The sequence below is a fragment of the Danio aesculapii genome, chromosome 1, assembly GCF_903798145.1.
Source record: "Danio aesculapii chromosome 1, fDanAes4.1, whole genome shotgun sequence".
Lineage (NCBI taxonomy): Eukaryota > Metazoa > Chordata > Actinopteri > Cypriniformes > Danionidae > Danio > Danio aesculapii.
The window spans coordinates 2762339-2786859 of NC_079435.1; the positions used below are offsets into that span (position 1 = coordinate 2762339).

At 39.8% G+C, this 24521-nt stretch overlaps 1 protein-coding gene across 1 annotated transcript in view; it reads right to left on the reverse strand.

The window, feature by feature from the left end:
* Nucleotides 1-764: 764 nt before the first annotated feature.
* mycbpap (mycbp associated protein) overlaps nt 765-24521 on the reverse strand; it is a 41947-nt gene continuing 18190 nt past the window's right edge. The window contains exons 7-18 of the mRNA XM_056455241.1: nt 22388-22497; nt 19899-20007; nt 17882-18050; nt 15512-15585; nt 15317-15430; nt 14882-15028; nt 12634-12738; nt 9706-9833; nt 9342-9460; nt 9018-9103; nt 2325-2429; nt 765-1930 (exon numbers count right to left, since the gene is read on the reverse strand). Of these exons, the coding sequence (XP_056311216.1) occupies nt 1850-1930; nt 2325-2429; nt 9018-9103; nt 9342-9460; nt 9706-9833; nt 12634-12738; nt 14882-15028; nt 15317-15430; nt 15512-15585; nt 17882-18050; nt 19899-20007; nt 22388-22497 (1347 nt within the window). The 3' untranslated portion in view covers nt 765-1849. The remainder of the gene's footprint in view (nt 1931-2324; nt 2430-9017; nt 9104-9341; nt 9461-9705; nt 9834-12633; nt 12739-14881; nt 15029-15316; nt 15431-15511; nt 15586-17881; nt 18051-19898; nt 20008-22387; nt 22498-24521) is intronic.

Consider the following 24521-nt stretch of genomic DNA (forward strand, 5'->3'; position numbering starts at 1 on the left):
TGTGGTGTAACTTACACTTCATAGTACATAAAGATACAGCTAAATCGTTTCATTAGTTATTAAACCATAATATTAATGTGCAATACAAATATAAATTGATTAGTATTGCAATAAGTGGCACGTCTAATCACATCAGTGTAAATCTACAAATTTATTAGACGTAATGGTAGCAGCACTACTGGCTAATATTTATTCATAATCTCATTCTTTGGTGAATAAATTAGACAATATATAATACTAAACCGTAGAAACTTATCATACGAGATTAAGGTATATATTTTAAGTACAATACAATACACTGTATAAGAGTTATAAACAGCAGTAAACGAGCTTACCTTTCTTGATCCGACTGTTGTCTGTTGGTTACCGTTAATATTTTTAACCGTTAAAATTTAAACCACTTGGGCGCGAACTCTACCCAAACGGTAACCCAAGCTAAACTATGTAAAATAGATTAAAAAGGACCGATATATTTAACACCGTTGATAGACCTGAGGGTTATATTTAGACGTTTTTATTTTGCTTATTTATTTATTTTAATATATTAAAACCATAATAATCTCTCATTGAATTAGATGTAATTCTTAAAATATGCCGATTTGTCTCGTTGCTTTACATCTTAACAGTTATACCAAATATCACTTTATTTACTTTTATTAACCCTTATCACAGACATTTTTGGTATAGCTCAACAACAAATATAATAGTTTTTGTTTTAATAAAATTTTTTAACACCAAAATATCTTTAGAGGCATTCTGGGTAATGTAGTAAACAAGCAGTAAACAGCTATAACATTTTGTAATGTATTGAAATATTGGAAAAAATACAGAAAATATTGACTGATTTATATAGATATGGGAGACATGGTGGCTGAGTGGTTAGCACTGTCGCCTCACAGCAAGAAGCCCAGCAGACACACAACATCATAAGACGTTAATTTTAGGTTAGATTCAGGTCATGGTGTCAGGTCACTAAAATTCAATGTCTAGCCAGCCTCTAAGGACGTTATTTTGACGTCCAAAAACAACGTCAAATTACGTTGATTTTAGATTGTGTTGGAATGTGACCAAAATCCAACGTCTAATAGATGTCATAGTGGTGATGTCCACACAACGTCAAGGTCTAACATGATTAGACGTTGATAATTGGTTGATTTTAGGTTGATTTCAGGTTGGACGTTGGAATTTAACGTCAACCTTTTTTTATTTCCAAACAAAATCCAATTTAATATACATTGGGGTACAACGTCAATAGGACATCATGTTGACATCCTGTGCCTGCAGGAAGGTTGCTGGTTCCAGTCCCAGCTGGGTCAGTTTGTGGTTCTGTGTAGAGTTTGCATGTTCTTCCCATGTTGGCATGGGTGCTCCGGTTTCAAACACATGTCCAAACACATGCGCTATAGGGGAATTGGTGAACTAAATTGGCTGTAGTGTATGAGTGTGTGTGTGAATTGGTGAATATTTCCCAGTGCTGGCATCTGTTGTGCAAAACATCTGCTGGATTAGTTGGCGGTTCATTCCGCTGTGGTGACCCCTGATAAATAAGGGACTAAGCTGAGGGAAAATGAATGAATATATAGATATACAACTCAGTCACAGCTAAACTTTCAGCCATTTGGACATTGATAGCTTGCAAGAAAAACTCAAAGTTCTTTAAACAAAATGGAGACTCAATACAGCTCAGTGTACAAAACCACTTCAGTGACTGCAGAAATGAGGAACGTCCAACTCCCAAACATACAGAGAGCTGATGTGGATTGTACAACGATGTTTACTGACATCTACATTGTTAGATTGAGTGACACATCCGTCGTGTACGCTGGAGAAACAGAGACAGACGGAGGTGTTAAAGGGTTTTCTGAGGGTTGTGAGCGTCATCGAGCAGATCACACAGAGAATCCACCATCCTCTTCATCAGCACGTACACCTGAAACACACACACGCACACACACACACACACACACACATTACACACACATGACATCCCATTACAACTAAATACCACAGTATGAATCATGAGTGGATGTGTGAATGTGATGAAACAGCAGTGTGTGTGTGTGAGTGAGTCATAATAACTATGACAATCCCCTGCAATAGTACTCACCAAAGAAAACACACACACACACACACATTCACACACACACACACACACACACATTCACATTCGGATCATTATCTGGATCATCAAATCAGCATATTAGACTGATTCTGATCATGTGACACTGTAGTTGAGGATGTTGAAGACTGATGCGCATCACTGGAATGCAGCAGATTTTACTGTGTGTTACTATGTTTACTGTATGTGTGTGTGTGTGTCTTGCCTGTTTGTGTAACAGAAGTCTGTATGTGTCCTGTAGAGTCTCTTCTGTGTCCACCATATCTGTCTTCCTCTCCTCCGGCATGGGCTTCTTCATGCTCCCTCGCTCCTACACACACAAATACATGCGCACATACACACACATACACATGTTTACACATACACATGCCCACACACACACAAAATTCATGTGCACACACACATATACGCACACACACACGCACGCGCGCGCGCGCGCACGCACGCACGCACGCACGCACACACACACAGGCTAATAAAAGCTCATATAAGTAAGTGTCAGATTGTAGAGTCACTGTTGTGTTTATACTGCCACTGTGCGTGTGTGTGTGTGTGTGTGTGTGTGTGTGATACAGACAGGTTTGGCTTGTTGTATGGTGTGAAAGTGTGCACCTGTCCGCCTCTGAGTGCTGTCATCATGATTCCCACTGAGTGTGAGTCAGCGAGAGACGCGCTCTAGTGAGTGGCCTACATAGACAGCAGACTCACACATCATAGCAGCGCAACACTCATAACTACACACTTGCCTTTCTGAAGACAACCTGAGTGTGTTTGCGTGCGCACAACTCAACCGTATGATGCTGGAGTGATGTGGGCTCAAAATGGTTGCACAGGTAATCTGGATGATTGCGAAGGTATTCATAGTGGTTGATGTGCAGTTTCTAGGGCTTTCTGGGTGCCTACTTGGGTGGTGTGTGTGGTTTCTATGCAGGTTCTAGGGTGTTCTGGGTAAATACCAGGGGGTTTTAGTGGTTGCTATGCAGTTACTAAGGTATTCTGGGTTACTAGAGTATTTTAGATAGTTGCTAGGGTGTTCCGAGTCGTTGTTATGCAGTTTATAGGGTGTTACTAGAGTATTTTAGATAGTTGCTAGGGTGTTTCAAGTCGTTATGCAGTTTCTAGGGTGTTCTGGGTAACTACTAGGGCAGTTTTCAGTTTCAGGGTATTTGGGTGGTCCCTATTCAGTTTTAGGGTATTTTGGGTGGTCACTTTTCAGTTTTAGGCTATTTTGGGTGGTCCCTATTCAGTTTTAGGGTATTTTGGGTGGTCGCTATTCAGTTTTAGGGTATTTTGGGTGGTCCCTATTCAGTTTTAGGGTATTTTGGGTGGTCGCTTTTCAGTTTTAGGGTATTTTGGGTGGTCGCTATTCAGTTTTAGGGTATTTTGGGTGGTCGCTTTTCATTTTAGGGTATTTTGGGTGGTCGCTATTCAGTTTTAGGGTATTTGGGCTGGTCCCTATTCAGTTTTAGGGTATTTTGGGAGGTCGCAATTCAGTTTTAGGGTATTTTGGGTGGTCCCTCTTCAGTTTTAGGGTATTTTAGGTGGTCGCTATTCAGTTTTAGGGTATTTTGGGAGGTCGCTATACAGGTTTAGGGTATTTTGGGTGGTCCCTATTCAGTTTTAGGGTATTTGGGGTGGTCGCTATTCAGTTTTAGGGTATTTTGGGAGGTCGCTATTCAGGTTTAGGGTATTTTGGGTGGTCCCTATTCAGTTTTAGGGTATTTTGGGAGGTCGCTATTCAGGGTTAGGGTATTTTGGGAGGTCGCTATTCAGGTTTAGGGTATTTTGGGTGGTCCCTCTTCAGTTTTAGGGTATTTTGGGTGGTCGCTATTCAGTTTTAGGGTATATTGGGTGGTCACTATTCAGTTTTAGGGTATTTTGGGAGGTCGCTATTCAGGTTTAGGGTATTTTGGGTGGTCCCTCTTCAGTTTTAGGGTATTTTGGGTGGTCGCTATTCAGTTTTAGGGTATATTGGGTGGTCGCTATTCAGTTTTAGGGTATTTTGGGTGGTCCCTATTCAGTTTTAGGGTATTTGGGGTGGTCGCTATTCAGGTTTAGGGTATTTTGGGAGGTCGCTATTCAGTTTTAGGGTATTTTGGGTGGTCCCTCTTCAGTTTTAGGGTATTTTGGGTGGTCGCTATTCAGTTTTAGGGTATTTTGGGAGGTCGCTATTCAGTTTTAGGGTATTTTGGGTGGTCCCTCTTCAGTTTTAGGGTATTTTGGGTGGTCGCTATTCAGTTTTAGGGTATATTGGGTGGTCGCTATTCAGTTTTAGGGTATTTTGGGTGGTCCCTATTCAGTTTTAGAGTATTTGGGGTGGTCGCTATTCAGGTTTAGGGTATTTTGGGAGGTCGCTATTCAGGTTTAGGGTATTTTGGGTGGTCCCTATTCAGTTTTAGGGTATATTGGGTGGTTGCTTTTCATTTTAGGGTATATTGGGTGGTCCCTATTCAGTTTTAGGGTATTTTGGGTGGTCCCTATTCAGTTTTAGGGTATTTTGGGTGGTCGCTTTTCATTTTAGGGTATTTTGGGTGGTCCCTATTCAGTTTTAGGGTATTTTGGGTGGTCGCTTTACATTTTAGGGTATTTTGGGTGGTCACTATTCAGTTTTAGGGTATATTGGGTGGTCGCTATTCAGTTTTAGGGTATATTGGGTGGTTGCTTTTCATTTTAGGGTATATTGGGTGGTCCCTATTCAGTTTTAGGGTATTTTGGGTGGTCCCTATTCAGTTTTAGGGTATATTGGGTGGTCGCTTTTCATTTTAGGGTATTTTGGGTGGTCCCTATTCAGTTTTAGGGTATTTTTGGTGGTCGCTTTACATTTTAGGGTATTTTGGGTGGTCGCTGTTCAGTTTTAGGGTATATTGGGTGGTCGCTATTCAGTTTTAGGGTATTTTGGGTGGTCGCTTTTCATTTTAGGGTATTTTGGGTGGTCCCTATTCAGTTTTAGGGTATATTGGGTGGTTGCTTTTCATTTTAGGGTATTTTGGGTGGTCCCTATTCAGTTTTAGGGTTTTTGGGTGGCCCCTATTCAGTTTTAGGGTATTTTGGGTGGTCACTATTCAGTTTTAGGGTATTTTGGGTGGTCGCTTTTCATTTTAGGGTATTTTGGGTGGTCGCTATTCAGTTTTAGGGTATTTTGGGAGGTTGCTATTCAGTTTAAGGGTATTTTGGGAGGTCCCTATTCAGTTTTAGGGTATTTTGGGTGGTCCCTATTCAGTTTTAGGGTATTTTGGGTGGTCACTATTAAGTTTCAGGGTATTTTGGGTGGTCGCTATACAGTTTTAGGGTATTTTGGGTGGTCGCTTTTCATTTTAGGGTATTTTGGGTGGTCGCTATTCAGTTTTAGGGTATTTTGGGTGGTCCCTATTCAGTTTTAGGGTATTTTGGGTGGTCCCTATTCAGTTTTAGGATATTTTGGGTGGTCGCTTTTTATTTTAGGGTATTTTGGGTGGTCCCTATTCAGTTTTAGGGTATTTTGGGTGGTCCCTATTCAGTTATAGGGTATTTTGGGTGGTCGCTATTCAGTTTTAGGGTATTTTGGGAGGTCGCTATTCAGTTTTAGGATATTTTGGGTGGTCCCTATTCAGTTTCAGGCTATTTTGAGTGGTCCCTATTCAGTTTTAGGGTATTTTGGGTGGTCGCTATTCAGTTTCAGGGTATTTTGGGTGGTCGCTTTTCATTTTAGGGTATTTTGGGTGGTCCCTATTCAGTTTCAGGGTATTTTGGGTGGTCGCTATTCAGTTTAAGGGTATTTTGGGTGGTCCCTATTCAGTTTTAGGGTATTTTGGTTGGTCCCTATACAGTTTTAGGGTATTTTGGGTGGTTGCTGTTCAGTTTTAGGGTATTAGGGCTGGTCCCTATTCAGTTTTAGGGTATTTTGGGTGGTCCCTATTCAGTTTTATGGTATTTTGGGTGATCGCTATTCAGTTTTAGGGTATTTTGGGTGATCGCTATTCAGTTTTAGGGTTTTTGGGTGGTCGCTGTTCAGTTTTAGGGTATTTGGGGTGGTCGCTATTCAGTTTAAGGGTATTTTGGGTGGTCCCTATTCAGTTTTAGGGTATTTTGGTTGGTCGCTATACAGTTTTAGGGTATTTTGGGTGGTTGCTGTTCAGTTTTAGGGTATTTGGGCTGGTCCCTATTCAGTTTTAGGGTATTTTGGGTGGTCCCTATTCAGTTTTAGGGTATTTTGGGTGGTCGCTTTTCATTTTAGGGTATTTTGGGTGGTCCCTATTCAGTTTCAGAGTATTTTGGGTGGTCGCTATTCAGTTAAAGGGTATTTTGGGTGGTCCCTATTCAGTTTTAGGGTATTTTGGTTGGTCGCTATACAGTTTTAGGGTATTTTGGGTGGTTGCTGTTCAGTTTTAGGGTATTTGGGCTGGTCCCTATTCAGTTTTAGGGTATTTGGGTGGTCCCTATTCAGTTTTATGGTATTTTGGGTGATCGCTATTCAGTTTTAGGGTATTTTGGGTGGTCGCTATTCAGTTTTAGGGTATTTTGGTTGGTCGCTATACAGTTTTAGGGTATTTTGGGTGGTCCCTATTCAGTTTTATGGTATTTTGGGTGATCGCTATTCAGTTTTAGGGTATTTTGGGTGATCGCTATTCAGTTTTAGGGTATTTTGGGTGGTCGCTGTTCAGTTTTAGGGTATTTTGGGTGATCGCTATTCAGTTTTATGGTATTTTGGGTGGTCGCTGTTCAGTTTTAGGGTATTTTGGGTGATCGCTATTCAGTTTTAGGGTATTTTGGGGGATCGCTATTCAGTTTTAGGGTATTTTGGGTGATCGCTATTCAGTTTTAGGGTATTTTGGGTGGTCGCTGTTCAGTTTTAGGGTATTTGGGGTGGTCGCTATTCAGTTTTAGGGTATTTTGGGTAGTCCCTATTCAGTTTTAGGGTATTTTGGGTGGTCCCTATTCAGTTTTAGGGTATTTTGGGTGGTCGCTGTTCAGTTTTAGGGTATTTTGTATGGCCCCTATTCAGTTTTATTGTATTTTGGGTGGTCCCTATTCAGTTTTAGTGTATTTTGGGTGGTCCCTATTTAGTTTTAGGGTATTTTGGAAGGTCGCTTTTCAGTTTTAGAGTATTTTGGGTGGTCACTATTCAGTTTTAGGGTATTTTGGGTGGTCCTTATTCAGTTTTAGGGTATTTTGGGTGGTCCCTATTCAGTTTCAGGGTATTTTGGGTGGTCGCTATTCAGTTAAAGGGTATTTTGGGTGGTCCTTATTCAGTTTTAGGGTATTTTGGTTGGTCGCTATACAGTTTTAGGGTATTTTGGGTGGTTGCTGTTCAGTTTTAGGGTATTTGGGCTGGTCCCTATTCAGTTTTAGGGTATTTTGGTTGGTCGCTATACAGTTTTAGGGTATATTGGGTGATCGCTATTCAGTTTTAGGGTATTTTGGGGGATCGCTATTCAGTTTTAGGGTATTTTGGGTGGTCGCTGTTCAGTTTTAGGGTATTTTGGTTGGTCGCTATACAGTTTTAGGGTATTTTGGGTGATCGCTATTCAGTTTTAGGGTATTTTGGGTGGTCGCTGTTCAGTTTTAGGGTATTTGGGGTGATCGCTATTCAGTTTTAGGGTATTTTGGTTGGTCGCTATACAGTTTTAGGGTATTTTGGGTGATCGCTATTCAGTTTTAGGGTATTTTGGTTGGTCGCTATTCAGTTTTAGGGTATATTGGGTGATCGCTATTCAGTTTTAGGGTATTTTGGTTGGTCGCTATACAGTTTTAGGGTATTTTGGGTGATCGCTATTCAGTTTTAGGGTATTTTGGGTGATCGCTATTCAGTTTTAGGGTATTTTGGTTGGTCGCTATTCAGTTTTAGGGTATATTGGGTGATCGCTATTCAGTTTTAGGGTATTTTGGTTGGTCGCTATACAGTTTTAGGGTATATTGGGTGATCGCTATTCAGTTTTAGGGTATTTTGGGTGATCGCTATTCAGTTTTAGGGTATTTTGGTTGGTCGCTATACAGTTTTAGGGTATTTTGGGTGATCGCTATTCAGTTTTAGGGTATTTTGGTTGGTCGCTATTCAGTTTTAGGGTATATTGGGTGATCGCTATTCAGTTTTAGGGTATTTTGGTTGGTCGCTATACAGTTTTAGGGTATTTTGGTTGGTCGCTATACAGTTTTAGGGTATTTTGGGTGGTCGCTATTCAGTTTTAGGGTATTTTGGGTGATCGCTATTCAGTTTTAGGGTATTTTGGGTGATCGCTTTTCAGTTTTAGGGTATTTTGGGTGGTCGCTGTTCAGTTTTAGGGTATTTGGGGTGGTCGCTATTCAGTTTTAAGGTATTTTGGGTAGTCCCTATTCAGTTTTAGGGTATTTTGGGTGATCGCTATTCAGTTTTAGGGTATTTTGGATGGTCGCTATTCAGTTTTAGGGTATTTTGGGTGGTCGCTGTTCAGTTTTAGGGTATTTTGTATGGCCCCTATTCAGTTTTATTGTATTTTGGGTGGTCCCTATTCAGTTTTATTGTATTTTGGGTGGTCCCTATTCAGTTTTAGTGTATTTTGGGTGGTCGCTATTTAGTTTTAGGGTATTTTGGGAGGTCACTTTTCAGTTTTAGAGTATTTTGGGTGGTCGCTATTCAGTTTTAGGGTATTTTGGGTGGTCCTTATTCAGTTTTAGGGTATTTTGGGTGGTCGCTGTGCTGTTAAAAGGGTGTTCTGGGTTGTTGCTAGAGTATTTCAGATAATTGCTCACTTCGTTGTGTCTGCTCACTTTATAACTCATTCACACACACACTCCTCACAAACACAGATGTGCTGGTGTTTGCTGTCCTCTGCTGGTGACGGTGACTCTACACACACACACATACACACACACACACACACACACACACACACACACACACACACACACGCACACACACGCACACACACACACACTCACTCACCTCTGCTGCTCTGTTGTTCTCCTGCAGCTCCAGAACACTCGCTCGTCTCCTGGACACTCCTGCTCTCTGCTGCTCACTCTGCTCCACTGCAAAACATCACACTGAATGCTTCATGACTGAGTGTGAGTGTGTGTGTGTGTGTGTGTGTGTGTGTGTGTGTGTATCTGTGCGTATGTGTTTTTTTGTGTAAAGTATGTGTGTCTAAGTGTGTATGTATGTATATAAGTGTGTGTATGTGTTTGTATATTTGTGTGTGCACTCACAGGTGTGCTGTTCTTGTGTTGTGTCACTCCAGGTGTTGTGTGTGTGTGTGTGTGTACTCACAGGTGTGTTGTTCTTGTGTTGTGTCGCTCCAGGTGTTGTGCTCTTGAAGCCCAAGTGTGTGTCTCAATCTGACAGACTCACAGACCAAACTGTCAATCAGCTCCCTCCATAACTGAAGACTAAACACACACACACACACACACACACACACACACACACACACACACACACACACACACACACACACACACACACACACACACACAAGTGTTATCATCATCTGAGAGTCTGTTATTGGAAACATTTATTCCTATTGTGTGTGTGTTATGACTGGTTGCTAGGGTGTTCTGGGTGGTTGCTAAGTGTTTTCTTCCTGATGCACAGTCATGATGTTTTGAGCTGTTAGGTGCGGTGTATGTGTGACCTGATGGTGTGTGATGTCACAACTGTGGTGTGTATTGTCGCTGGTCTCTGCAGCTCCAGGATCAGTGAGTTCAGCCGACTCAGGTTAGTTTCTCTGCTCTCATCCGACTCAGGAACACACAGCAACACCTAGTGGACAACACACACATGCACACACACACACACACACACACACACACACACACACACACACACACACACACACACACACACACACACACACACACACACACACACATTCATGAAAATGCAGAACAAGAAATTAAGTAAATAATGTGGATTTGGCACAACATGATGGTCAATAAATGATGAGAGGACTCAACATGTGACACACACTATTAGGATTTTCAGAGCGTAATGATTTTTATATTCACATATTATTATAATTTATTATAATATATTATAATATAAAAACAAATACTATGGAAGTCAATGCTTACTGATTTCCAACATTTTTCAAAATATCTTCTTTTGTGAAACTCATAAAGGTTTAAGGATGAGGAAATGATGACAAGTTTCATATTAGGGTGAAATATCCCTTTAAAAACCCAGACAATTTTATATATATATATATATATATATATATATATATATATATATATATATATATATATATATATATATATATATATATATATGCCATTAGCCTGTCATTGAGCAGACAAAAGATGGTTGACACTGTCCATCCACAAGATGGCGACAGAGACCGCATAATAAGCTAATAAGCCCTTAGAGCAGGGGTGGGCAAACTCGGTCCTGGAGGGCCGGTGTCCTGCATAGTTTAGCTTCAACTCTTATCAAACACACCTGAACATGCTAATCAGTGTCTTCAAGATCACTAATTATCTATAAGCAGGTGTGTTTGATCAGAGTTGGAGCTAAACTGTGCTGGACACTGGCCCTCCAGGACCGAGTTTGCCCACCCCTGCCTTAGAGGACTACAAACTACAGCTGATCAAATCATTATTAAACTGGTAAGTGACATTCAATGTCGATCTCTCTTTTATATGTTGTAGTGCTGTATTTATCCCATAGTAATTGTGTGTTGAGTGTGAGATGGGACCCATCTTAAAGTCTTAAACCCAGAGATGGTCATCTGTTTCTAATGAGTCTCCTGTTTTCGCTACTGCAGACTCGTTCAGTAAACAGAAAGTTTACATGTGTTTAGCGTTTTTCCTTATCACAAACACATCAGTAATCTGGTTTGGCTTTTTCAGGGTTAATTATTATGATCTCCCGATTGCAAAAGGATTTTGAGACTCTCCGTGTTTGATTTTCTTTTTTATATACACTATTATGCCATCGAACTGTTGTATAAACACAATATCACACTCAGAGCAGCACGATATGGATTTATATAGTCACTGATGGGACACTAAGGCCCAAAGCCAATTCTATTTTTGTACCCCTTCCCCATGGCCCTTAAAAACGAGTGTTAAGGGGAAGGGCTTCAAAATCTACCCCTAAGAATTGGGACAGCACTACAGCACCTGCACACGTCATCATATGCCATCACGATCTCTTGCTTCATATGAGATCAGACGATCGCGACTGCTGTAGTTATTCTAGTTGTGTTGTTTTTTGGTTTTTATCTTCAGGAAATCACTGAAGGCGTATATTATGTTATCATGACGATCTAATGTGGCAATAAGATCATAACTGTACTGTGCATTTACACAGTGGCCATATTCATCATGTAAACACACAAAAACAACAGTAACATTATAGCAGACACTGTAAACAGCTCATTTACAGCCACTAGACTTTTCTGACAGGGTATTTGAGTGTCATTGAGTGTCAGAATGTTGTGGGACTGCTGTACACATATATATATATATATATATATATATATATATATATATATATACACATACATATACACATATACACATACATATATATATATATATATATATATACATATATATATACACATATACACATATACATATATACATACATAAATATATACATACATACATATATATATACATACATATATATATACATATACATATACATATATATATATATATATATATATATATATATATATATATATATATATACATATATACATATACACATGTATGTCAGCATGTATGTATGTATGTATGTATGTATGTATGTATGTATGTATGTATATTTATATATATATATATATATATATATATATATATATATATATATATATACATACATACATACATACATACATACATACATACATACATACATATATATATATATATATATATATATATATATATATATATATATATATATATATATATATATATATATATATATATATACACACACACACACACACTATCAGTCAAAAGTTTGGGGTCAGTAGAATTTTTAAATGTTTTAAAATAAGATTATTCTGCTCCCCAAGGCTGCATTTATTTAATAAAAAATGCATTTTATAAAAAATATTTAAAGTACAAACAGTAAAATTGTGAAATGTTTTTGCACTATAAAAGAACTGTTCATAAGTAGTTTATAACTTAATCATTTATTCCAGAGATTTTAATGATGAATTTTCAACTTCATTACTCGTCTTCAGTCACATGATCCTTCAGAAATCACTCTAATATTAATTATTATTTATATATATAATTATTATTATTAATGGTAATAGTAATAAAAGCAATAATGACTGGAGTAATAATTTCATTTAAAACTACATACAATAAGAAAGCAGTTATGTAAAATTTTAATAAACATTTAACAATTAAAATTTCCTTTTTACATTTAATAACTGCTGAATTGATGAACAGAATCATTTTCTTACAATTCCTATTCTAATTATTATTTTAATAAAAAAGACAAGATGTTGACCCATATACTGTATTTTTGGCATTTTCCACAAATACACCAGTGCAAAATAAGCTCTCTCGTCCAGTATCTCCAGGTGTTGTACCTGTTTGAGTGTGTGTATGGACAGATCCCAGCGCTGCTCCTCCGACCTCTTGACCTCTGCATATAGACCCCGCAGCACCTCCACAGGTCCGCGCTGGAACTGCAGCTGCAGCAATACAATAAAGCGAGCACAGTAAAGCGTCAGGAACACGGTGTTTCACCGTGCTCATTCTGCTCAGTTAGCTCCGTCAGTTCCAGCTGTAATGAGTGTGTTCTCGCGCGGGAACACACGGCACCGACACACACTGAGCTGTTCCTCACTCCCGCTCATGTTCTGGACTAAATCACAGGAGTCCAGCAATTATCCGCTTAATGGGGCCGATTATCACCTATTCTCTGTGTTTGTGTGTGGGTGTGTGTGGGGGTGTATGTGTGTGTACAGGTGCTGTTTGTTCAAGCAGGACCAGCAGATCAAATCTAGAGGAGAATCGCTCAGACAGGCTGGAGTTTGTGTATGTGTCTTTAAAAACAAAGAAAGATGCTTTATTACAGCATTATTTTAGAAGCATATATGCAGGTTACTCTTTTAATATCAGTGTTTCCCACTCATAGACTTTTCCTGGGTGGGCCGCCCAGGTATATTCAGTGATATGTTTATATTTTTACTATCATTTATATTTTTTTACACTATATTGTATTCGCCTAATGTAACCAAACATCAGTAAGCGATTAAGTAGTGGAAAATCTCTTGTTTACTCATTTCGTTCTGTGTGCGCGAGATCTGTCAACACTCCCACAGACAGTCTCATGTGCTCTGCAGACCCACAGAGACGCTCTTTTTTTGGCAATTAAAAAAATTGTCCGGCCGGGTTTCTAAAACTCCTAAAATCTCCGGGATTCGGCTTTCTAAAGCTGTCGTTTGTTAATCGTATGTTTTTTTTGCATTACTTTTTTACATAAGCCTTATTTGCAGCTAAGCGCGCCCGCACAGTCGCGAGAGAAACATTCAGTAACTCATTCTTGAATCTAAACGACTCAGAAAAACTTTACTAAATACTCGAAGAGAAGGAAATGGCTGGTCTAAACTGGCTGCAAAATATATGTACACCATTAGTAATGGTTAATCAACGCATCTACAATGCAATCTATAAGTTTTAATCTTGTAATTAATCTAGTTTTAAGAGATTTAATTTTAAGATAATTTTCATGTGCTCTGCAGACCCACAGAGACGCTCTTTTTGGCAATTAAAAAATTGTCCGGCCGGGTTTCTAAAACTCCTAAAATCTCCGGGATTTGGCTTTTGCTTTCTAAAGCTGTCGTTCGTTAATTGTATGGGTACTTTTTTACTTAAGCTACTTTCGTTTGGCTTTGCAGCTAAGCGCGCCCGCACAGTCGCGAGAGAAACATTCAGTAACTCATTCTTGAATCTAAACGACTCAGAAAAACTTTACTAAATACTCGAAGAGAAGGAAATGCCTGGTCTAAACTGGCTGCAAAATATATGTACACCATTAGTAAGGGTTAATCAACGCATCTACAACGCAATCTACACGTTTTAATCTTGTAATTATTATCATTTTAAGAGATATTGTCTGTAATTCCTTTGTCATTTATTTCTCATTTGCTGATTATTTGATTAATTGATGATGTCGTTAGGCTATATTACATAGGTCATTTAATATCCAAAGTGCTTTGGCATTCAAGTTTGCTTTGAACTTGAAAGTAATAATAAATAAATGATTATTTATATTATTTTTTTATATTATTATTATATTATATTTATATTATTTATTAATTATTGTTAAAAATTTAATTATGATTAGTTTGTCGCATTTAGTTAACTATTTATGTGATGTGGGTAAATAGTGGTCAATCTGGCCACCACTGCAAGAATATTACAAACCTGTGGGAAGCAATGCATAATTATTCATTTTAAATTAATATAATTTATAAATTATATTAATTATAAATTATTTCATAATTGTTTTAATTGAGCTATTTTTCATCAGTTTTATTGGTTTCTACTGCTATAAATATGTCTATATATAGTTACTCTTGATGTTTATTTTACTTTTCTAATAATTCTGATTAATTTATCATTAATAAAACACTTCAATAAATTGTTCGTTGAATAAATTGTGTGTTTGACTCATCCAATCCAGATCCTGCAGTCTCAGTGTGATGGTGTCAGTTTTGGTTTAATGACACACACACACATGTCCATCCTGCAGTCTGACCATTCAGAACAGCACAATAGTGTGATGAATAATGTGTGTGTGTGTGTGTGTTTGTGTGTGTGATGACGTACGTCAGGGTTGTGCGTGTGAAAGCGCTCCTCATCAGTGACATAGAGCTCATCAGGAGATCGGGGTCTTTCTGGAGACTCAACTCCTGTCAGCAGATCTAGGATCAGCCGTCTGCAAAAACACACACAGGCTTTCTGCTCCAGCTCCTTCTGCAAACACACACACACACACACACACATTTATGCACATGTACACACTTGCAGACACAAGCACACATGCATACACACACACACACACACGCACACACACACACACACGTATACACATGCACAAACATGCACACACACATGCATGCACACACAGACACACATACACACATACATACATACATACATACATACATACATACATACATACAAAAACAAGCATACACAAACATGCATAAACACAGACATGCATACACACAGACACACACACACACACACACACAGACACACCTGCAGTGCTGCCCTCTGCTCTGCACTTTTATCTTGGTCTAAAGCCACGCCCCTCAGGGTCACATGCACTGAAGCTCCGCCCATCAGCACAGGGTGTGTGTTCAGACGCCAGACCTCGAGTCAAGTTTACGAACACAGTTATCCCTCACACATTATTATCAGGAGACATGCATAAGTGTTCATTAAGAGTAAGACCTCAGTCATGATGCCTGCAGACGTGCTCTTGAAGGTCACACAGATGTGTTTGGTGCTGCTGGGTAAAATCACAGCTGAAGGAGAAACACACACACACACACACACACACACAGACGTAAGTCTGCTCATTCACATACTATGCGTGAAGTGAAAGTGAAAGTCTCTCTTGGTGTATTTTTGGGTGATCAATTTAATATATCCAAATGAATGTCCTGCAAGTGTTTTATAACAGACGTGCGGCCATACCGGAGTGAGGCTCAGTGGTGTTTCTGCCATAGACTGTAAAATAAATTTGCATATGAGCTTCAGATGCGCTCTGGTGGAGCTGTTCACTGTTCCTATCAGCGATCTCCCAATGATATCCAGCCGCAAACCCAGCCGCCATCAGATCCGATGCGTTTCAACAGATTTAGGGGGTTTTTAGGGTGTATTTTACATTTGTCTGTATATTTTTGAATAGTAGATATTCAGTCAGTCCAGTTTAAAGCAGAAGCTGCTCTTTTGCAATCTCCCTGATGACCTGTGGTTCTCTTTGAATCTGTGTGTTTAAAAAAATAAAGTAATTAATTAAATAAAATAAAATATATATTTATACATATATACATATATATATATATATATAAAATTATATTTTTTATAAAATGTCGACAATAGAAAATAACTGTTGTAATAACTTTGTGTAGGAGAGCGGTCCCCCCGCCCACCAATATTGATTGACAGGCGCGTCATCATATCCTCAGTTTGTTGATTCACGTCCGCCATTTTCAGCGTGAGTCGAAGCGATATCACTAAAGGAACACGCTAGCTCTATTTTTAGATGCAAGGCTCATTGGGCTCAACACAAGATCAATATTCTCCACATTATCGCTCTAATCGGAATTATTGCTTGTATCTTTAGGTAGGTTTGCAAACATGTGTACTTCTCATTGAGTCTACCTTATACTTCAGCCGTTTGCATTTCTCACGATCCCAGAAGCTCCCTGTGATGTTAACTAGCATGCGTTTTACAATTCTACACATCAGTTTCTATCAGGGTACACTCAAGTCGACGGCTGGGCGCCGCGGACCGCTGCAGAAACCTATGTTTAGAATTCAAAAATGCGTGGCGCGACGATTCGGGACACATTTCTGCCTCGCCACAGAGAGTGTCTGGTGTGCCGTGTTGCGGCTTCGAGTGGCGCATCCGGTGCCTCAGTCAAAGTTAATTCAGTGTGCGTGGTTATTAGTTTCTGTGTACAAGCTCGGCACTTGAAACTAGCACACAGTTGGCTGTAAAACTGTACAAAGACACAAATGATTTTGTACTCTCTGCTTGGTCTGTGTCAGAGTCGTACATGTACGACTGAATGCAGATCCTCTCTCCTCCGTCTGCCTGTCAGACTCTGTTGCAAACGCAGAGCGGGTGAGCTCATGGCCCCGCCCCCTTGTTACATTGGGCGGGAAGCCGAAACTAATTTACATGTGAAGCAACACACCCCTAAATCAGCGAACTGTGGACACGCCCCCAACATGACACTTTTTAACACATTATAATAAAACAATCTGAATTGTGTTTTAAACTGAACCTAAACTGGCACACTCAGAAGAACCAGAATATTAATAGTAAATCATTAAAAAGAGGTAAACTATGTGCCCTTTAAATGAGCCTTTCATACAGACATTTTAGAGTAAAAGTCAGACAGGTGTGCCTTCAAGAACTGATCGGAGATTGAAGTTGGCTCTGAAGTAAAAAGGTTGAGAATATCTCTATAATGTTATAGAAATCAATTGAGCAATGCATTAAACTGTTGATGCATTAAACTTATAAAAAGTGTTGACAGAGATAATGTTATAAAAGATTCAGGGGTGGCGCGATGGTGCAGTGGGTAGCGTTGTTGCCTCACAGCAAGAAGGTTGCTAGTTCAAGCCTCAGCTGGGTCAGTTGGCATTTCAGTGTGGAGTTTGCATGTTCTCCCTGTGTTGGTGTGGGTTTCCTCCTGGTGCTCCGGTTTCCCCCACAGTCTAAAGACATGCGCTATCGGGGAATTGATGAACTAAATTGGCCGTAGTGTGTGAATGTGTGTGTGAATGAGTGTGTATGGGTGTTTCCCAGTACTGGGTTGCAGCTGGAAGGGCATCCGCTGTGTAAAACATATGCTGGAATAGTTGGCGGTTCATTCTGCTGTGGCGACCCCTGATTAATAAAGGGACTAAGCTGAAGGAAAATGAATGAATAAATGAATTAGTGTGTGTGTTTGTGTTTATGCTTGTGCCTGCAGTGTTGTTGAAATAGAAGTGTGTGTGTGTGTGTGTGTGTGTGTGTGTTTCTGTATAATCTAAAATTATATAATATAAAATAGTATAAGATTGCATGTGTGTGTGTGTGTGTACCTGTAGTGTTGTTGAAGTAGAAGTGTTGCGTGAGTGTGTGTGTTGGTGTCAGTTTCTCCCAGCTGTAGTAAATGACGGTGCTTCCTTCATTTTTCAGCTCCAGATCTGCGTTCACACTCTGGCCTGTGAGTGTTTCAAACATCAGTCTGACTGAGACGCCCTCCTGACCCTGAACACACACACACACACACACACACACACACACACACACACACACACACACACACACACACACACACACACACACACACACAGTTTGTCATGTTTTATAGGGTCCTCCAATAAACAATTGAGACAAAAACCAACACTCATTTATAAACATGAAGAAACAAACAAACACACACACACACACACACACACACACACACACACACACACACACAATTGATTGTCATGCTGTATGGGTCCTCCAATAGACACAATTATGTGACACAAACACAAAAACCCACATCTATCCACAAACATGAAGAAACAAACAAACAAACAAACACACACACACATATATACACAAAAAGATACACACACACACACACACACACACACACACGGTTGTCATGTTTTATAGGGTCCTCCCATAAACAACTGAGACAAACACCCACACTTATTTACAAACATGAAGAAACAAACAAACACAAACACACATACACACAATGGATTGTCATGCTGTATGGGGTCCTCCAATAGACACAATTATGTGACACAAACACAAAAACCCACATCTATCAACAAACATGAAGAAACAAACAAACACACACACACGCACACACATATATACACAAAAAGATCCACACACACATACACACACACACACACACACACACACACACACATACACATACACACACACACACACACACACACACACACACGCACACACGGTTGTCATGTTTTATAGGGTCCTCCCATAAACAACTGAGACAAACACCCACACTTATTTACAAACATGAAGAAACAAACAAACACACACACACACACACACACACACACACACACACACACACACACACACACACACACACACACACACACAATTGATTGTCATGCTGTATGGGGTCCTCCAATAGACACAACTATGTGACACAAACACAAAAACCCACATCTATCCACAAACATGAAGAAACAAACAAACAAACACACACACACACACATATATACACAAAAAGATACACACACACACACACACACACATACACACACACGCACATATATACACAAAAAGATTCACACACACACACACACACACGCACGCACACACGCACACACACACGGTTGTCATGTTTTTTGGGGTCCTCCCATAGACACAATGATATGACACAAAGATAAAAACCCACACACATACACCTTCACACAAACACAAAACACACACAAAACACACACACAAACACACACAATGGGTTGTCATGTATTATGGGGTCTTCCCATAGACACAATGACATGACACAAACACAAAAACACACACTCTTGCACAAACATGAAGAAACAAACACACCCACACACACATTCACAAATACACACACAATCAGTTGTCATATTTTATGGGGTCCTCCCATAGACACAATGATGACACAAAGATAAAAACCCACACTCATCCACAAACATGGAAAAAACAAACAAAAATACACAAACACACACACACACAAACATCCACACAAACACACAAAAACACACACACAATGGGTTGTCATGTTTTCATGTTTATGGGGTTCTGCCATAGACACAATGATAAGACACACAAATGCACAAACACACACTCATCCACAAACATGAACAAACAAACAAACATACACACAAACACACACATAAGTTGTGCCCCGTCACCATCAGATGTAAAAGATGTGTAGTAAACATAATAAAGAGCTGAAAATCCCCCAGAGCAGTTTGATCTTTAAATTCATCCCCTCTGATTCCCACATGACTCTAACAGACACATGTATATACGGTACGAGTGAGTCATGTGCTGATATAAGCCTCACACACACACATATAAGCCTCACTCATCCACCTTCAGCTCTCCTACCTGGTGGGAGGACGAGCTGCCGGTCCAACACAGCGCTTCTCCACACACACTCAGAGCAGGACGCAGGTCCACGACCGTGATGATGTCATCAAACTGAGCCAGAGGGTCTCTGTGGGGGAGAAACCACCAACATTCAGCATGAGACTCCTGTGATATATGAAGAGGCGTCCTCAAAAACAGAGACTGATCGATACTGGAGCATCTAAAACGATACAGTCTTGCCATTTAAATCACAGCATCACTAGCCCTGAGTTACTCATGGGATGTTTTTCCCCTCACGCTCAGTTATTAGCTTGAGATCAATTATTTGAATGTGCGCCTCGTACACTGCAAAAATGCTTTCCTTATTTTTTTTTTCTTATTTTTAAAGTGAAAACAAGATTATGTCGCTTCCCTCATTGGCAGATTATTTTGTTTGTTTTATAGAAACTCATTTTTCCACTCGTTATTTCTGTAAACAAGACTATATATTGTTTTACTTGTCTAGAAAATCCTTCTTGAATAAAGACATTTTAGATATTTGCACTAGAAACAACGCAAAAAGTAGTTGGACCAATCAGAGCAGAATTTAGCCGTTTGACCAATCGGAGCCAAGTAGACCCATCTGACCAATCAGAATGGAGTGGAGCCAATCAGAATGGAGTGGAGCCATTAGAGCATCGAAACAGAGTAAAGCTATCTGACCAATCAGAGATAAGTAGAGCTAGCTAAGAATAGACATTGGACCAGTCAGTGCAGATTTGAGCCATTGGACCAATCAGAGCAGACTTCGGTTATCTGACCAATCAGTGCTGAACACAGCCATCTGACCAATCAGTGCTGCGTCGAGTTTACAGATTAAAGCTATTGGAACAATCGGTGCATAGTAGAGCCATCTGACCATTCAGAGGCGGGTTGACCAATCTGACTACTTAGGCCGTTATCGGCGTTAACGTGCTGCATTAACGCACGACTCTTATCAGGCGATAAAAAAATATCGCCGTTAATCTATTTTCAATTTTGTGTTGGGAGCTGGGTCTATTCTACGCAAGCTATGATGACTTACACCTTAATATTTTAGCACGGATGTATACCTGGTTGAATTGCACTATAGGTGGCGAGAATGAGTCTTCGAACCTGTGTGTATTCCTACTGTGAAATTACTACGTCAAACGTGACGTGCTAACATGGATGCAGTTCATTAGAGCGAATCTGATTAATTTTAGCTCCACTACTATCAGGCATCTGTAGAGTTTATGCGTTCGAGTAAAACATACACAAATAAAATGGACCGAAAGCTTTTTAAAAGGAATGACGATGAATGAAAGTCAAACTGGTGAGCCGTCTGACAAACAAGTGCCCTTCTGAATCAAATCAGCAAGATGCCCTTCTGGATCTTTCTCTTACTTCGAAGACACGACTGACTACGCTTACTGTACATGGACATCTGTAATCTAGTTATATGCCTTAATAGACAATAATATAAAAGGTGTTTAAGTGTCTTGTTATTTTGGGTGACTTTACTGCAGTTCGGCAGTTTCACTTTCACTCATGAACATTTCATTCATGCCCCCATGACAAACTGGGGTATTAGACGCAATTAAGGAGAAAGGACTGGTGAGAGTGTTCTGGAATTTAACAATGCACGCCAAATGGAAAGAAAAAACTTCCATGATGTGTGTGTGTGTGTGTGTGTGTGTGTGTGTGTGTGTGTGTGTGTGTGTGTGTGTGTGTGGATCTTGTCAGAAAATATGGCGAAAAGTCCTACATGATAGTAATAGTTTGATCGTGGTGTTTACGTCAATAACGCCACTAATATCTGCATACTCCACATCTTAATTCCATTTCTGTTCACTTCAGTGATGACTTTAGTCGGATTAAGGTCATCAAAAATGGCTGTTTGGAGCTGATGTAGGCCTACAGTTCAACATTCATGTTTAATTGAATAAACAGTTAGTAAACACAAGTACATCTTATTGATCATCATTTATTTTCATCACCAATTGTCAGAGTAGAACCGTTTCTCAAGCAGTTTGTGATGCATTTTGGAAACAGGAGATGAGCCCCTGGTCTAATGCGCCACCTGGCTAGAGAAACCCGTTCTCAAAGACTTACTTTGAGTCATTATTTGGGTGGCACACATATTCTGAATGCCTTTGGGAGAATTCAGCCATTTTAATCAAGATTAATCTAGATTAATTCCAAGATTACAGTGAGATTAATCTAGATTAAAAAATGTATCTATGCCCACCTATATTTTTTTGCAGTGTTAATTCCACACATTCTGCATCATTCGCACCAGTAATTCCCGCCCATTCCTGCATTGATTTTGTCTTTAATTTACTCACACAGATATTTAATTATGCATTTGGTTTGAACCCTTAATGTGAAATATTTTTACCACTCTGTACTGATAATGGTATCAGTGGTACCAGCATTTTCCTAATTGTTTAGTATTGTACCAAAGTTAGAAGTTCCAGTATCATGACAACACTATTATGGAGGCGTACTGGTTTTCATTCTGCTCTTCCTCTTCTTCCTCCTCCTCCTCTCTCTCATCCAGCAGAGGTGATGGTGGTACAGGCAGACCACAGCCCAGCACTTCCAGACCATCAACATCCTGACAAACAAATGAGACACACATATGAGATCTATCAGGCATCTGTCAGATGGCTTTACTCTGCTCTGATTGGTCAGATTGGTCAACTCTGCTCTGATTGGTCAACTCTGCTCTGATTGGTCAGATGGCTCTACTCTGCACTGATTGATCCAATTGCGTTAATCTATCGACTCTACGCAGCTCTGATTGGTCAGATGGCTGTGTTTTGCACTGATTGGTCAGATGATAGAAGTCTGCTCTGATTGGTCCAATGGCTCAAATCTGCTCTGATTGGTTCAATAGCTATTATTTGCTAGCTCTACTCATCTCTGATTGGTCAGAAAGCTTTACTCTGTTTCGATACTCTAATGGCTCTTCTCCATTCTGATTGGTCAGATGGGTGTACTTTGCTCAGATTGCTCAAACAGCTAAATTCGGCTCTGATTGGTCCAACTACTTTACTCTTATGGCTCAACTCTGCTCTTATTGGTCAGTTGGTTCTATTCTGCACTGATTGGTCAGATGGCTCAATTCTGCTCTGATTCGTCCGATGTCTTTAATCTTATGACTATACTCAGCTCTGATTGATCAGATGGAGCTACTCTGCACTGATTGGTCCAATGACTTTACTCCGATGGCTCTAGATCACTGTACTCATCTCTGGTTGGTCAGATGGCTTTACTGTGCTGTGATTGATCAGATAGGTCAACTCTGCTCTCATTGGTCAGATTGTTCCATTCTGATTTGATTGGGGAGATGGCTTTACTCTAATCACTCTACTCATCTCTGATTGGTCAGATAGCTCTACTGTGCTGTGATTGGTCAGATAGGGCAACTCTGCTCTCATTGGTCAGATTGTTGCATTCTGATTTGATTGGTGAAATGGCTTTACTCTAATGACTCTACTCATCTCTGATTGGTCAGATGGCTCTACTGTGCTGTGATTGGTCAGATAGGTCAACTCTGCTCTCATTGGTCAGATAGTTACATTCTGATTTGATTGGGGAGATGGCTTTACTCTAATCACTCTTCTCATCTCTGATTGGTCAGATGGCTCTACTGTGCTGTGATTGGTCAGATAGGTCAACTCTGCTCTCATTGGTCAGATTGTTCCATTCTGATTTGATTGGTGAAATGGCTTTACTCTAATGACTCTACTCATCTCTGATTGGTCAGATGGCTTTACTGTGCTGTGATTGGTCAGATAGGTCAACTCTGCTCTCATTGGTCAGATTGTTCCATTCTGATTTGATTGGTGAAATGGCTTTACTCTAATGACTCTACTCATCTCTGATTGGTCAGATGGGTCTACTGTCCTGTGATTGGTCAGATAGGTCAACTCTGCTCTCATTGGTCAGATTGTTCCATTCTGATTTGATTGGTGAAATGGCTTTACTCTAATGACTCTCCTCATCTCTGATTGGTCAGATGGCTCTACTGTGCTGTGATTGGTCAGATAGGTCAACTCTGCTCTCATTGGTCAGATTGTTCCATTCAGATTTGATTGGTGAAATGGCTTTACTCTAATGACTCTACTCATCTCTGATTGGTCAGATGGCTCTACTGTCCTGTGATTGGTCAGATAGGTCAACTCTGCTCTCATTGGTCAGATAGTTCCATTCTGATTTGATTGGGGAGATGGCTTTACTCTAATGACTCTACTCATCTCTGATTGGTCAGATTGCTCTACTGTGCTGTAATTGGTCAGATAGGTCAACTCTGCTCACATTGGTCAGATTGTTCCATTCTGATTTGATTGGTGAAATGGCTTTACTCTAATGACTCTACTCATCTCTGATTGGTCAGATGGCTCTACTGTGCTGTGATTGGTCAGATAGGTCAACTGTGTGTTGGAAACCAAACTCCATTACTAGTACTTCTAAACACACATGAACAGCAACAATGGCGTGAAGTGCTTGTGAAGCCACAGACTTGAATTATTCAAACATGTTCGAGACCTGCGTAGGTTTGTTCAGGAGGTGAAGCTGGAATCACGGATGACTCAGAACAAGCAATTCACAATCTCATCTTTCTGTTGGGAGACG